The sequence below is a fragment of the Elaeis guineensis genome, chromosome 7 (assembly GCF_000442705.2).
Source record: "Elaeis guineensis isolate ETL-2024a chromosome 7, EG11, whole genome shotgun sequence".
NCBI lineage: Eukaryota > Viridiplantae > Streptophyta > Magnoliopsida > Arecales > Arecaceae > Elaeis > Elaeis guineensis.
The window spans coordinates 9,093,734-9,110,728 of NC_025999.2; the positions used below are offsets into that span (position 1 = coordinate 9,093,734).

General features: G+C 36.7%; 1 protein-coding gene across 1 annotated transcript; it reads left to right on the top strand.

Moving 5' to 3' along the window:
• Positions 1-9,238: 9,238 nt before the first annotated feature.
• LOC105049081 (OVARIAN TUMOR DOMAIN-containing deubiquitinating enzyme 5) lies at positions 9,239-16,271 on the top strand. The gene is made up of 2 exons (XM_010928627.3): positions 9,239-9,436; positions 15,310-16,271. Exons 1-2 carry the CDS (start codon positions 9,330-9,332, stop codon positions 16,184-16,186), a joined length of 984 nt encoding a protein of 327 aa, XP_010926929.1. The 5' UTR covers positions 9,239-9,329; the 3' UTR covers positions 16,187-16,271.
• The last annotated feature ends 724 nt before the right edge of the window (positions 16,272-16,995 follow it).

Genomic DNA, 16,995 nt, shown 5'->3' on the forward strand with positions numbered 1-16,995 from the left:
GAAATCCTTTCACGTCCCAAAAAGGATGCCGCACCCCTCTCCTCTCTTCCTCCCGTGAGAAAGAAAGAGGCATCCCTTCTTGTGGTCGCCCAAAAGAAAAAAAAAAGAAGAATGGGCATCTCCTCCCCATCTTGATGTGTTTTTGTGAGGCTTTACTTGCTGATTTTTGGGTACCAAAAAGAGACTTCTCTGCTAGTTATACAGTAGAAAATTGGAGAAGAAAAGTTCTTTCCAAAGAGAGAAAGATCAAAAAAGAAAGATCTTCTTTCTTGTCCGTAGTCTTGAAGAAGAAGGAGTTCTTCTTTCAGATTTTTTTTTTTTAATAAAAATTAGATTAGATCTGATTTTATTGTTAGAATTTGGAGAAAAAATATCAAAAAAATCTGGTTGAATGTTTGGAGCTTTTTAGAGTTCTAGATCAAGGAAGAAGATGTATCTTCTTTCTTGTGCATAGCTTTGAAGGAGTTCTTCTTCTAAATTTTTTTTTATTTTTTTTAAAAATAAAAATTAGATTAGATCTGATTTTTAACATAAAAATTTAGAGAAGAAATGCTAAAAAAATCTGATTGGATGTTTGGAGTTTTCTGGATTTTTAGATCAAGGAGAAAAAGGGAGAAGAAGAGAGAAGAATGGTTATTTCTCTTGGGTCTCTCCTTTAGATTTTTTTAGGGCTCAAGATCTCTTATGATTTTCAGCATGAAAAATCAAATTAGATCTAATTTTTATCATAAAAAATTAAAAAAAAAATTTCTTAAAGGTGTGAAAGGAAGAGAGAAAGGTTTTCTCTTATGCATGAAAAATTGAGAAGAAAGGGTTCTTCTCTTGATCTCTATTATAGAAATCAGATGCATAGATTCAGAAAGAAAAAAAAGGTCTCTTTGTTCTTCATCTTCATCATGTTTCTTTTAGATCAGCCAAATGATGGTGTCTTCGCGAGCTAGCACTCTCGAAGAGATCGATCAGCATAAGAGCTTCGTATGGATACTTGTAGAGGTCGGATATGTGTGCGACTGTCAAACATTATGAAGAATCATCTATCACAGATTTCAAATGTAGTGATCTGCTACCCGCGCTCAGGTATGAAGTTTTGAATTCAATTAATATTTAGATATGATCTAAATATAAATTAGATATGTTCTATACTTGCTGAATTTTAGATTTCAGATATGTATACATACATATTAGTTTATGTCATAGATCCTGTATAGTGATTTAGATTTGATCTATACATGTATTGTAGATTAAATTATTTAATCTATGTATGTTCTGCTGTAAAATTTTTAAAAATGTATGCACATCACCTACCATGCTTTTCTTCAGCCCCAATGTCCTAATTTCTAAAAGAATGAGTTGATGATCTCATGGAGAGGTTTAGACTCTGATTTAGTTCAGATCAGAGATGTGTAGAGGCCAAGATGGAGTGTAGAAGGTAAAGGCTGCGGTTTGGAGATGTTGCCATGGAGTCCTAATCCAACAAGGACTCCTCTTCATCAATGATTTAAGTTTAGATCTGATAGCTCCAAAGTATCATATCCCTAGCCCTAATTCTTAGGGCCTTGAGAGTAAAAGATCATATCTAAAGGTGCATCCCAGGTCCCTGGAAGCGGGGGATACGTGAACTAGGTCACTGCTGTAGGGTTCTTGGTGTGTAGCAACCTAGGGCATGGTGTTTGCTATCTTTAGAGAGTCCAGATCATTATGGACTCTTGCAAAGGGCTTTATCGCAGGTCTCTTCAGATCCATGCCAGTGTACAGTGGTTCTAACAATTGGTATCAGAGCTTGATGGAGCGTGAAAATGAAGGAGAAGTCATACAGGGTGAAAGTTAAAATCTACACACCTATTCTACGGTATGTCTCAGTTCTATCTTTATTTTTGCTATGGTTTGGCCAATCAGGAGTAGCTAGTTGAAGGTAGAGGTTGAGAGACTTGAGGGCAAGGGAAGCTTCCCAGAGTAGAAGTTTTGAGTGCATGTTTTGCTGGTCCAACTTTAGTTGGATGTAGTCTTGGAGGAAAGGCCAGGGTGTATGACGACAGATGATGGAGTTCGCTGGTTAGGAGGGCATGCTCATGTGTTAGGGGTTGTTTGGTGGATGATGAGTGATTAGTATGTTTGGCATGCTAGAAGAGAGGTTCTCCAAAGGGTAATGGTCAAGATGAAGCTGAAGAAATGACTATACAGTCTTCGAATACAGAAAGGTGGGAAGGTAGTCGGGGTGCATTTAGTAGTTCGACCAGAGCATAGATTTGTGAAGCCCTGGGTGATGAAGATGACTGATTCATAATGTGTCGCAACTGGTTCAGAGGAGAAGGAGGTCCTCTGGTGGTTTCATGGGGGTCCATGGAGCACGGAAGGTCTGAAACGACAGCAGTGATGATGGAGGTTCAGTAGGAGGTCCAGCAAGGCAGCACTAGGTAGCTAATCTCGGACCAGGTTTTATCTTCTGCAAAAGCACCAGGAGGAGTCGTTCTTTAGGTGGAGCACTGACCAAAGGTGTCTCCACAGGTGAGGATGGTTTGTCACAAATTTAGAGCCGAAGGGTGCAGGGATAGGAGCCAGATTTCAGCACCAGCGATGGTGATGCACAGTATGGTTCTATGCGGGATGTGCGGGCATCGGAGAGCCTTGGCTCTGGGGAGATCATGTCAGATGGTTCATTTGTAGCAAGAGAGGATTCAGATATCTATGAGTAAAGTTGGAAATGGGCTCAGGCTGGCCTGACTTTGAGTCGGGCTATGGGCTTGCTCCGAACAAAGTTGAGTTGGGTTATGGGCTCGAATATGCAGCCCATTCTTCTTTCAAGCCAGGCTTGGGCATACCATTGACCTAGCCTAAGGCCGGCCCAAGCCCGAGCCCGGCCCAAGCCCGAGCCCGATTAAAAGTCCGTTCCTCGGCCTGCTTCATTCTCTTCTCCCACCTCCTCTTCCTTTCTCACCCCTTTAATGCCACTGTCGCAGGATCGTCCGTAGATGGAGACAGAGACGGAGACGAGGATGGAGACATCGGTGGAGGGGTCCCTGGAGGAGGAGGTCAAGAGATCAAGAGATGGATTGTTCGGAGATTAAGACATTGGTGGATCATCCAGAGATGGAGATCAAGAGAGGGGCGATGGATCAGGAGATTAGGGTCGTCCAGAGATTAGGAGAGGGGCATTTCTTGACCGTCTTCCGCGAGTCCTCTACCCCTGGCACAGGGAGACGCATCCCCTACTTCACCCTCACTGATGATGCTCTCTGCCTCACCTAGAGCCAGACTATCACCGAACTCTCATCCCCTGCTACCCGCACTTCTTCGATCTTGTTTGCCCTCCCGACGACGAGCACATCTAGCTGAAGCTCATCTCGTGGGATGACCGCCTCACCATCTCAAAGCTCCAGAGGGTCGTTAGGGTGCGACACGAGGACAGTGAGTGCCTGGCATTCCTGGTGAGGTTCATGAGGGGCTATGGGCTAAAGAAGAAATATGATAAAAAATTATTTTTTAACCTGCGCTGGGTTGGCCCATTTGCACTCAGGCCAGGCTTGGATTGATTTTTTTCTCAAAAAATCGAGCCTAAACCCAGTTCGAAGCCCAAAAAATTATTTTAGGCCGGGCTTGGGTAGGGGTATGGCTCGATCCAGCCCAGCCCAATTTCAGCCCTACCTATAAGGAGGCTGAGACGAGTCTCGGGATGAGATAGATGTGTCTGAGCCCAGACAGAATTTGAGCTGCAGTCCCTCTAGGAGAAGCTGAAGCAATAGTTGGTGCGGGTGTAGAAGAAGAAGACATCGACAGATCACAGGAAGGTGCCCAGATACAAGTAAGGATCTTCAGCCCAGGTGAAGGCGGTCATCTCAAAGGCCTCTAGGGGAGCTCCAAGGCTGAAGAATTTGGCATCGACAATGGAGATTTGCACAGGGAGCTGTCAGAGCACGTAGCGGCAGTAGAATCGTGCAGATGGATTGTGTGGAGGTTTGCCAAGGCTTGGAGGCACTAAGATGGAGATTGTTGGCACATGTATGGTGCTTCCAAACCTTGGAAGGCCAGGACAGGAGCCATGGACTTGGCTCCAGGATTCTAAGACTGGTTTGGATCTTAGGACTATGACTGATTTGGTCCTAAAGTGGAGGTTCATCCCTCCACAGTCATGAGACCCTGATTTGTAGGTCTTATGGGAGCTAATCCAGGTTTGGACTTGGGTGAGTGCATTCAGATTGGATTAGCTAAGGAAGTTTTTTTGGATCAAACCATATTGACTATATATATATATACATAGATTGTACTAGGATTTTGGTGAGGAATGAAAGAAACATTTTCTTCCTAACTTCTCACCCTCTCTCTGTGATTTTGCACACCATCCTAGGCAGCAAGGAAGAAATCCTAGAGTGGGGGGGCACCTCCCTCAAACCCTAGACTCCCTAGAGTTAGGAGGAGGGAGGCGCACCATCACCCTTTGTGCCACCATCTCCCAAGTCTCCACGCCCCCTCTTCTCTGCTGGTTGGGGGCCTAAAGAAGGGTGTTTTCAGATCTGGAATGAAAGATTTTAGATCTGATAGGTTTTGGGAGAGGAAGACAATCAAGGTGAATAACATAGGCAAAGATTGTAGTTTTCAAGAAGGCTGCGAGAACTCTCTCTCTTGTGCAATATAACTTCAATTGTTGGATACCCCAATATCCTAATTTCTAGGAGGATGAGCAAGTGATCTCTTGGGGAGGTTTGGGCTCTGATTTGGTTCAAATCAGAGGTGTGTAAGGGCTGAGATGGAGCGCACAAGGTAAAGACTGCGGTTTGGAGATGCTGCCATGAAGTCTTAGTCCAATAAGGACTCCTCCTCATCAATGGTTTCAGTCCAGATATAGCCCCAAGGTATCATATCCCTAGTCTTGGTTCTTAGGACCTTGAAAGTAGAAGATTAGATTTAGAGATGCATCCCACATCCCTCAAAACAAGGGGGCATATGAACTAGGTTGCTATGCAGGATTTAGGGTGTACAGCAACCTAGGGCATGAAATTTGCTGCCTTTAGAGAGTTTAGATCACAGTGGGCTATTGTAAAGGGCTTTATCGCAGATCTCCTTAGATCTACATAGGTACACGGTGGTCCTAACAAGAGGGTGGCCGGAGAAGATGTCGATGCTGGCCATAGGTGGGCTGCAAGTTCGCTTAGAGGGCGGCCAAGGCCTCTACTTCTTCTACCAATTCTTCGTAAAGAGAGAGATAGAGAATGAGGAGAAAGAAAAGGAGAGAAGGGAAGCCGTCAGAGAGGCCAATTGAAGGCCATTGGAGGGCCTCCAGCTAGCCACTGGATGATGCAATAGAGGCCTATGGGTCCACGGGCGTGAAACAAGGAAGCTTACACACCCATTGTTGACTTCATCGTTTTTAAGATTTTTTTTTTAAAAAAAAAAATCTCAAACAGTGAAGCCGGTAAATCTATAATTGACTTCACTATGCATCATCATTTCTTAAAAAAATGCAATGACTGAATAGGGACAGTCGTCCTTGTTCCATGTTGGTGGCTCCATCTGTGTATTTTCTGCCACGTGATTGCTATGATGGCTACTCGACGCCCTCAACAGTCTCTCCATCGGTTGCACCTCTTTCTTTTTCTCTTGATTAAATATTCTATCGAGCAATACCGAGTCGCGGAGGTCTTCGCAACCCTTCGGTTGCCTTAACGGGCCACCGCTACTAGTGGCATCCCTTCTTTCCCTCCCCTCTCTCTTTTTCTCTCCCTCCTCCGATGTTCTGATTTGTCCAGCCGAACCATCCCAATTTGCCATCGATATGGTTTGGAATGTCATGAACCACTCGATTCAGGATGATTCTATCCACACTGTTTGATGCATAGATTAGATATCTCTAAATCATATAATCTTTGATATATAAATAGTTTAGAAGCAGTAGATTATATTTGAATAGTTTGGATCATTGATGTGGACCTCCACCATCTAGTTTAGATTTGATTGTATTTGAGTGGAGATCATGTAGCCAAATCTACAACCTTATCTGTGTATCCATATATGTGTGTACGTGTGGTGGTAGTATTAGAAAAAGCAGAAAAGCTTTAGAAGACAACAACGTGCTAAAGTTTAAAAACTTCCAAATAATTAACTTTCACCGGTCCTACGCAACTTTTTGAAGTTTTTATGGAAAAAGGATGCCAGAGGCTTGATTGTCTCTACAGTGTGATGCATAATACTCATAAATGAGGCATAAGCAAGAAATAATAAAATAAATTAAAAAAAATGTTATCTTGTCGGAGCATAGAAGCCGTTCTTGCTTTCTTTTTGTGCGGGGCATTCATGCACAAGCACCTCACGTGCCAATTGCAAGTACAAGTATAATATTAAATCTTCCTCGTAACGCAAGCAACAAATAGTCTAAGAATCATCTCTCCATTCATGCTATCCTTACACATGAATGGTTGGACAATTCCAGCACTATAAAACTATAATAAAAAAAATGGGTTTGAGAGAATTTCTTTATGTCTTTGGTTGTTACCAAGAAAAGGAGCCTCAAAGCTAGCTTTAATTAGTCTGTTTCAGTTCCAATGGACTTGTGACTTCTTGCATTAAGCTTGGGTAAGACATGTTGGGCTAAATATAGGAAGCTTACATACTATATATATATATATAGTATTATAGGGTGCTTAGACTTCATATGTCTGATTATGTGTAGGTTAATATCTAGTAATGTAGTTGAACTTGATTTTTGGGAAGATTGAAAATGTCATATTACTATTTATGCACAACATAGCAACATAAAATTAATAGAAATACCTCTCTATTATAGATACTAGTGAACAAGTATGTCTAAAAAATAGTAAAAATAAATTAAAAAAATTAAGTATACAAAAAGTTCATATAAATAAAACATAAACTTAATAATAATAATAATAATAATAATAATAATAATAATAATAATAATATATTTATATTTGATATAATAATTGATTAAAAAATAGGGAGAAATTAATGGGGTGAGACATCTAGATCCAGATTTGGCCAAACAATATGTGTAGGGGGAGGAGAGGAGAGATATTAAAATTCAAATAATTGAGCGAAAGTTGGTAGAGTGGGTTAGGGGCGATCACCAGAAACTTTGGGTCAGAGAGAGAGAATTTAAAATCTTTTAAATCTGGGATTGAATGGGAAAAGAGAGGTTTTGCCTTATGAATATAGACAAATTTAGGAAGAGGAAATTCAAAAATCTATTTTCTCATTTCTTATATTTTTGCACAACTATCCTTTTAATCATAAAATTATATACAAAACTCATAAACTTTTAAGATAAAATAAATGTGCTATAGAAATAAAGTTTAATAAATATTTTTGTATATTTCTCTCTCATTAAATAGTATAGTATACATAATTGATAACTAATTTATACAGCTAATAGAAGCAAGTTTACCAAGTTAACAAGTAGATACTCAAGTCAATACTGTTTACTTTAACAGAGTATCTAAAGTAATTGAGCTTTAGCACACTAAATTTTTAACAAGCAACATGTACAAAGTAAATCTACCATTATGTAGCACTTATATCTCGAATGTACTAATTAAAGTGGAAAGAATCTAATATGAATATATGCCTTTTACCTTACTTGGAAATATTAGATTTCACTTTTAATTTGTTACATGGGAATATATGTTGATGCCACGCATGATACATCCAATTGAAGTTTGACAAAAGCTATGCTGTAAATAAAAACTCGAGTTCCTTCACCTTCCATCAAGTTGACATCTTAGCATCTTCCATGTTGGGCTCTTATGCCAAGTCTTGATCTCTATAGACCAAGCCTAATCCTATGAAACCTTGAATAAGTTTGATTGCAAGTAAACATTCCTAACTTATGCGAAAATCTACATGACATATATAACATTATTTTTTTAAGAATAATATAATATCACATATATAAGTAAATGATAAATATATCAATTGCTTGCTTAAAAATTCTTGAACACATTTCAAAGTACATGAATGTCTGGAACTTCAAAAAAATAAATGTATTTTCTTAACAAATATAACAATCATTTGTTTCATCAAAAATCATCCTTTTTCTTCTAGAGCTAGGGTACTTTCACGATAATGATAAATACAAGATCAACATAAAAATGTAAAATTGCATGATATATGTGACCTTTAAAATATTTTGTAGCATTCTTAATAGGAAAAACTAAAAAGAAATATCTAATTGAATTTAAACTTAAAAGTATCTATTCACTTAAGTTTCAAGAAAAAAATTTTCTCCATTTGAAATATAACTTAAAAGCAACTATCCAAATGGAGTGAAATGATTCAATTGCTCTTGCAGTTATAAAATAATATTACACTATTATAAAGTAATATTATACTATTATAAAATAATACCGCACTATAATAAAAGTAATACTATACTATTATAAAATAATATTATACTATTATAAAATTATACTGCACTATTGTAAAGTAATACTGTATTATTGTAAAGTAATACTATAATAAAAAAATACTACACTATGATAATGTAATATTACCTTATTATAAAGAAATACTATATTAATATAATATAATAAAATAGTACTGTATTTTTGTAAAAGAATACACTAATATAATGTAATACTATCTTATTGTAAAAGAATACTATATTAATATAATATAATACTATTTTATTGTAAAAAAATACTATACTAATATAATATAATAAAGTAATACTGCATTATTATAAAAGAATACTATACTAATATAATATAATACTGCCTAATTATAAAGAAATACTGTAATATAATAATATAACACTATAGTATTTTAAAAAATATGAGAATAATTTCAGTCAAAATTGATAGTTGCTTTTAACTTATGTTTGAAATGGATAAATATTTTTACATAAAACTTATTTGGGAAGCTGCTTTTAAATTTAAAATAAAGCTGACGATTTATATTTAGTTCTCTATCTTTAATATTTTTTTAAAAAATAAAAATATAATAATAATAATAATAATAATAATAATAATAATAATAATAATAATAATAATGATAATGATAATGATAATAATAATGATAATGATAATGATAATAAAAAAAGAGATTCTGCTGGATACTAATGCAAAGACAAAGCTTCTCCTTGGCCAAGAACGCATACCTACACGGTTAAATGCCCACCGGAAATCCCTAGTGGGCCGACAAAACGTCTCTTACAAATACCGGTCAGTGGTAACCTCACCGGAGTGGTCAAGCTATCCCAAAGCTTCATTGCGCCTAGGGCTAGTCTTTGTGGTCTCTTTGATTCCTCTCGAGAACTCTCTCGCTCTCCCCCCACCTCTCTCTTCCCCCCCCTCGTCCCCGCCCCCCCGGCGCGTTCCTTGGCAATGGAGCCAGCCGAAGAGGCCGAGGGAGGGGCGCCTCAAGTAGAGCTCCAGGGGGATACAACTAAGGGAAAGCGGGAGTCTTTGGAGGAGATGCTCTCGAGGCACAGGTGGATAACCTAAAGTCGTGATCTTTGTCTCTGTTTTGCTATTTGTTTGTTTTGGTTCTGTGTTTTAGATTTTTTATTTGCTTGGTTCAACTCAATTCATTGGTTCTCTGGTTTTTGGGAGGAGAGATAATAGTTGTTGGAAGCCTATTTGCTTCTTTATTAGAAATCTAATCTGTTTCACTGACTGGCTTTTTTCTCTTGGCTTTGTTTAGTCATTGTATTAATAAAAATTGCTTTTTTGGAAGCATTACAAGTTGGTCCGTTTCTTTTTCTCATTGCGAGATTATCTTGATATGCTAATGTTTTTCTTAATAATTCAGATATCTATTTTCTTGCTTGTCTGTTACGTTGGCAGTGGTTAGTGGGTTAAAAATTTTAATTACTGGATGAAGGTCTATATTATGCTTTCTGTGAACAATGCTTTCTTTGAGAAGTTTGTGTAAGCAGGTTCTCTTGGTGGATGTTTTTGTGTTGCATCTTGCATAGTCTGTGTTCTCGTTCTCATGATGAGTTGATTTGTCATCAAAACCGTGATGATGCTTGACAAGTTTGTCAGTGTTTGTCATAAATTACTGCTAGTATCATGATGTAGTATGAGTTTGGCATGAAGTTTTCAAAATATGATCAGATTGATTTCCAAATAAGACTTGAGTTGTAGTTCAGAATTTCAAATGTGGCTCTATAGCATATACATTGTGACTTAGGGATGAATGCAAGTCCTTATATCAAATACATCGTCTCTGTTATCTTCTGGACTCTTTGCGAGTCTAAGGAAACCTATAGGTTACATCACAAATATCTCTCCAACATAGTTGCTTGTTCAGGAATCTTGCACTGATTTAAATGATTGGTGTCAGGTGTTGGTCATATTCTCCAAGTTTGATGGATAAGGCTTCTTGGTGTTTCTAGATAGTTTATTCAACAATGGTGTTTTTGATTCACTCTACTTTTCATCCTTTTTCCTGAATATATGATCTAAAATCGCATTGTTACTATTTGTATATCTAGTTGACAAGGAGTTATCTATGTTATTGTATGAGTTCTCAGCCCCCTCATGGACAAGGATTATAATTTCTTATCCTTAAAGAAAATATATGTGCTATTGTTGTTGGTGAATAATGTCTTTTTGGACATGCATCATGCTCAACCAAGTAGTAGGTACAATGTTCAAACAGCATGATATAATGCCTGGCATTTTACTGATTGAAAGAAGAGTTCTATTTTTTTATTTTTGATCAGATTAACTGACTTTCTTATTTCAAACAATTCTAAGGGAGAAGGTGCTTTTTGTTGTTGTCATAGACTAATGTTTTCTGCCATGTTGTTGTCATAGACTAATGTTTTCTGCCATGTTAACTCAGTGTTTTAGTGTTTTTTAGGTATTTATCTTGGTATAGACATGCTAACTAATATGGTTTTTAATTGTATAACCTTTAGGTAGATTAGCAGCTATTGTTTTTATGATTTTCATATGAGAAATATTGGACTTTGATTATTTTTAATACCTTGGTGTGATTGTTGTTTCATAATTCCTCTTCTCTTCCTATTTTTCCTTTTTTCTTGCTGGTTTTCTCTCTCATCACTGATATAATCTACTGATTGCACTTTGTCACTTTAACAAGAAAACACCTATTTGGTCATTTGATTAGGTGTCAGACTACAAGATTGAGATCATATTATATAACTAAGACATCTAGTTGTATCCTAGGGATCATCATCCTTGTTGTTGTGATTTTTATGTCAGATAATGACAGTTTAAGCTTAATCAGCAAGCATGAAATATTACAAGACTTAAGTTCCACATTGTTTCTGCCACCATCAAGGGGCTGCATTTTGTACCCATCCCTGCAATGGAACATCACAATGATATGCTATTGTGTAAGATGATATTGTTTGTTATGTTGCTGGACTGCAATTTTAAAACTAAGAAATCTTTATAAAGGACAATATTTCATTCAGGTGGGTTTGCTTCCTTGCTTTTAATATTTTGGACCTTTTAAGTCTCTTTTAAGCCTCTTTTTCTTTATGTTTATTTGTTTGATCCAATATAAGTTGACTTATGTTGGTTTGTGACTGGGAATTCTTTAAACTATAGTATATATGCATAGTGTCAGTTTTGTACACTGATGTTGCCAGTCTAATATGATAACAATGCTAGAAGGATGAAGATATTTTTTGGATGTTCAGCCAATAGCAGATGCAATCAAAAAAACACAAGCATAATTAAAAGATTTGACCATATCATCTCAGCATGCGGCCACTGTTGTTTTGGAACTTCATATATCTCTCATGTCAATGCCTGCCACCCTCTAGCATAATATGATATCATGCACCATGCCATGCCAACCCCAAGTTTCCAAGGGCATAATATGCAACAAACTACTGCTAAAAGTAACTGTAAAATGGATTAGATGCAATAGGAATTTGTGAGATGGTTTCTTACAGCTGATGTTATTTGAGATCCTTATCGGGTCCATATATCATGATATCTCATACATCATCAATCTTGAACCTGCATTCTGAATCTCCTTCGGAAAAGTAATGCACACATTTGATTGGTAACATTCAGGCAATCACCATCATTCATACTGGAACGAAATATATTTAAATGAAATTGGATCTGGTTGTGTAGATGAAGCTTAATAGAAGGAATTACCAAAGGCCCAAAGAAAATAAAATCTTTAAAATTAATAAGGTAGTTGAAATAGATATTCATGAATTAAATCTCAAGCCTATTTCATTCTCAGAAGAAAAACACAATAGCAAAGTTGAGTTAATTGTAAAAATAGATAGATGGGGGTGGAAATGACACGAAGAACAAGAAAGCAACTAATATATGCCAAACATGGATAAAATAATGGTGACTGCCTGATACCCATTCTTATAGAGATGATTTAGACTGAACTGAATGAGTCTGAAACCGGAAACATATATCTTATAGCCAGAGTTGACAGCACTATTTTAACATAGATGTATGACCGCACGAGTGCTTGAGAAAAGAGGATGTGAGCTCTGTTAGAAAACTCTAAACTAGATTTGACAATCTGAATCTTTGATTTAGTGAAAGGCAGGGAAGGAGCAGACTGTGTTTTATATTATGTTTGAATATCGGGTATCATTTGGATGTGCTTGTGATGACTGATGAGCATAAGACTTGTGTGACATGACTTTCACGTGGTATTCTGCAAAGATGAAAAATGACATGTATTCTTGCTTATCATTAACATTGAGGGAGAGTAGAAGAATATTGATAAAATTCGAAGACTTGGGTGCTTTTCATATTCAAGAGTGTTTTTTGAACAATAACAATGTACTTTTATGTAATTAAAATTAGTTTAATCGAATTGTTTATTAATTGCTGTCTTAAAGGTTATTTCACTGGTTAGCAGATTTGAGTGTTAGTGATTGTGTTTCTTCCCTATAAAGTATTAATCTATTACATACACACACTTTGATGTTCTCCAGATTTTGCAGAGCTTTTTTTATTTGAACCCTCCATTTTGTGAACAACAATTTCATCTTTTATTTAGAGTTATTTGTTAAATTAGAAATATTACATTGGTCAAGGAATATTTCAGGCCTTTAAAGGCCTGAATTTACTGAAGACATGATGGATTAGTTTTGGTATGAGGACAGATGTGTTTAGGTAAGCCTAAAGCCAGTTCATATATTGGATATTTCTCTGAAGACTATCAGATGAGTTGAAAAAGAATTAGCAATCTCATTATGGAATGACCAGAGAAAATGAAAACAATTTGGTGGAGCACATAAAATTATTATTTTTGCTTATTAGCATCACTTATCACATCACTACCATTTCTATGTTATTTAAAATGCCAACTTGAATGGCTGAAATAGGTTGGTGGAATTATGAATATTTCCTTTTTGTCTGTAATGAATTGTGATGGGATTTTAAGCAGAAGGTAAGGAAGATGAGTTAAGAAATTGATGGTGGATTTCCTCTTAAGCAATACGTGATTATCTTCTAGTCTGGATTTTTGAAGAAAAAAAGAGGGGTTGTATGGTGCTTTATGGCCTATTACTGCTTCTAAGTCTAATAAAGCTGACTGCATTATAATTAAAGAGTGCTTATTCCTTCCATCACAGATTTGATGGCAGATTCATTAACATTGCTAAGCAGGTCATCAAGAAGGGGTGCCCTGTAGTTAATTCTTACTGTCCTGTGGGCTACTTTATTAAGTTAGATTCTGATAGAAGATTCTTTGTCCGGTTGAGCAGTCTCACTAAATGGATCAGAGGGACTGATTAGCTAGACAAAAGGGAGGGTGACTTACACAGGGGCCTTGATGCCACAGTTAACTATCAATTTGTAAATTGTAAAGATTGTCCCGCAGCTTCTGTGCTTAACATTTGTGAGTTAGACAATGGATTCCACATTGATGAGCTTGCCTCTGATTACTTATATTGCTTTCTATTGTGAAAATTGCATTTGCATGTGGCTATAAATTTCTCTTAATGTTTTCTTGAAATTACTATATTGTGCATAATCCTGAACTAATTGAGATTCATGGGGCATAAGGCATATTCTTCCTTTTGGGGAGCACAGCTAAAGTATTTTCAAGTTGTCATAAGGGCATTTGATCGTATGCTAGATTGTAAAAGTTCAAGTGTGATTTCCTATTATGTTCACATTTCATTCTACAGTATTGAATTGAATCCTCACTGTGTGACAGCTAGTATTCAAACATCAGAAGGCAAAGAAAGGTGATGGCTGTATCACTAGAAAATGTTTTAGGTTGAATCTGAACCTTTGGATGCTAATGAAATGTATTTTGAGTCTGTAATGAGGGTAAATTGTCTGTTAATGAAGTTGCTAACAAGGACGGTAAATGCAGATATAGTCAAGAGATGCTCCAATTTTTCTATTTAGGAGACTCAACGCTTCTAAGGCAAGAAATGGAATTATATGAAAAGTAAGAGAAGCAAAAATCTCCTTAGGTTCCTTTGATCCTAGCAACAAGTTATACATGTACTTTTCCAAATGAAAACTGCTACATGAAGAGTCCTATGACATTGGACTTATCAAGAGAGTCCTATGACATTGGACTTATCAGAACTTAGGAGTTTAGATGGTTCGCTGATGTTGAGAAACAACCTCCTATTAAACAAACATCATGAAGTAGGTAGACTTGCCTGTTTGTCTTTTTTAAGTATTCCCTTGATGTATTTTCACATCATTGCGCATCCTGTATTAGTCGTGTTACACTGAAAGTTCATGTTTACATTCTGACTGCATATATGATTATAGAGAGACACCACACTTTTACTGTACAGAGGATTTTACAGATACATGAATCACTTCATCTTTTCTGAAACTGTTTAAACTTTCATTTAACTGAAGTATATGGTTCTTTTCTTCATTTTAGCTATGCCAAAATTAGGGATTTCCCAAGTTGCATGAAGACTGTCAGAGTAGTGAAAGCAGTCATAAGCATCAACAACTGATTACAATGTTCAGATTTTCATAGAACAAACTTCTGAAAAATTGTTAAGATCTTTGACTTGTCTCCCTTCAAATATGCTAAAACCTGTCCTGCAGGAAATTGCTTAAAGTCTGGTGGATTAGTGATCCAACAGAAACTTCTTGCTGATTCTTTGCATTATAGTTCAGATCAAAAGGTTTTTCTTGTTCAGGGGATGAATGTGACAACATTGAAATGTCAATTTTTGTTCACAAGAGTGGAAATAGTTAAAAAGAATTTTGGATGGATCATGTATTTGCTTGTTTCTAGAATATTGATGTAACAAAATTGTGTTTATCTCTTTTTTTAAATTTTTAGTGAGATTACTAATATCTTTGGTTTATGAAGTTGTTCTCTTACTTGTAAGTCCAAATGTTTCTGTTTTTACAGGCAAGAGATAGCCAAACTTCAAAACAAAGAAATGAATCTCAAAAAAGCAGCTGCTAAAGGCAGCAAAGCTGAACAGAAAGCCAAGAAGAAGCAAGTAGAGGATGAGATATCTCGACTGTTATCACAACTTAAAGCTAAGCACTCAGAGGAACTTGCTTCGTTGGGCTACGAAAACACTGACAGCTCAGAGAAGGGCAGTCTAGATAGTTTGGTAAAAGCTATAGCTGGTGTTTCTGTCACCAATCACAGTGAATCCACAAAGCCCAGCAAGGGAGCAAGGAGGCGTGGGAGAAGAGCTCAAGAAGCAGCAGCAAGAGAGCAGAGGATACAGGAAGAACAAAGTAACATCATTAGTGATCGTATGATTGAAAATGAGAGTTTGGAGAGAAAGCTTGAGCCTCTTGGGTTGACAATCAAGGAGATCAAACCAGATGGTCATTGTTTATACCGTGCTGTCGAAGACCAATTATCACTCCTCTGCAGAAATATCTCACAGTATAATTACCAGGAGCTCCGAGAAATGGTTGCTAACTACATGAGAGAACATGCATCGGATTTTCTTCCATTTTTCCTTTCAGATGGTAAGATTGAGATGGATTCAGATAGCTCACCCATGGAAAGATTTGAGAAGTATTGTGAAGAGGTTCGGACCACGGCAGCTTGGGGAGGACAGCTTGAGCTTGGTGCTCTTACACATTTGCTCAAGAAACACATTGTGATATATTCAGGGTCTTTTCCTGATGTGGAGATGGGTAAGGAATATAAATCTGATAATGGAAGTAGTGCCAGCAATCCAAGCATCTTGTTATCATACCATAGGCATGCTTATGGGCTTGGTGAGCACTACAATTCAGTGATTCCCTATGGAAAGAGGTAATAGCAGTTAGTTTATAAACAACTTGTCGAGTTGTACAAAAACCCATCTGTGGTTTTATTTGGAATCATTATGGTTGGTTAGTTCAGCTGTTTGATGTTCACTTGATCATTAAAGTGGATTAATAATCTTATAGTAACTTATTTTTTCACATTTAATAACAGAAATGTGAAGAAATAGATCAGTTTATAGGTGATGGTAAAATATGACTGTATTTGCTATATGAGTGAATTTCTTGTTAGGTGTATTTATGCTTGATAAAGCCATCCTGGCACATGGGGCTTCAATTTACAATTAAATTTTTTAGTTAAAGTAGTTCTTTATCATTTACATTTTCTATTCAGGAAAAATGTTTGTGAGGCTTCTTCATGTACCCAACCATGCAACTTCTTGAGGTTCATGACATGTACATATAGATTATGCAGACATTTAAGATGCAGTGGAATAAGAATTTGACATATAGATCACTTTTTAGATTTGGATTGTTAATTATAAAGTGAAGTGTTGCATAAATTGCCAAAGTATAGCAACAATTTCCCTTCTAACCACCTCGAAGATTGTTCTTAGTTTACACACGTAGTGTAGACAAATGATCTTCTCTATAGTCTGAACTTTTGTGGAATCCACCTCTCTGTTTTCTTGATGTCACACGTCAATGGAATGTGTTTTCTTTTTGTAGTTTTTAATTGCAGGGATCCTGCTAGAGCCTTAGAGCATCTAATCATGTCAACACCAGATATATGTTGTAATAACAACTGGTAGGTTCAGTTATGTTGCTGCAGTAGGATGCAGTTGGATTGGGTCAACTAGAT

Bases quoted from the DNA above. Each gene is read 5' to 3' on its own strand.
- LOC105049081 (XM_010928627.3), top strand. From the start codon at position 9,330: ATGGAGCCAGCCGAAGAGGCCGAGGGAGGGGCGCCTCAAGTAGAGCTC. The intron at 9,437-15,309 runs GTGGATAACCTA...CTGTTTTTACAG, and splicing joins GAGATGCTCTCGAGGCACAG to GCAAGAGATAGCCAAACTTC.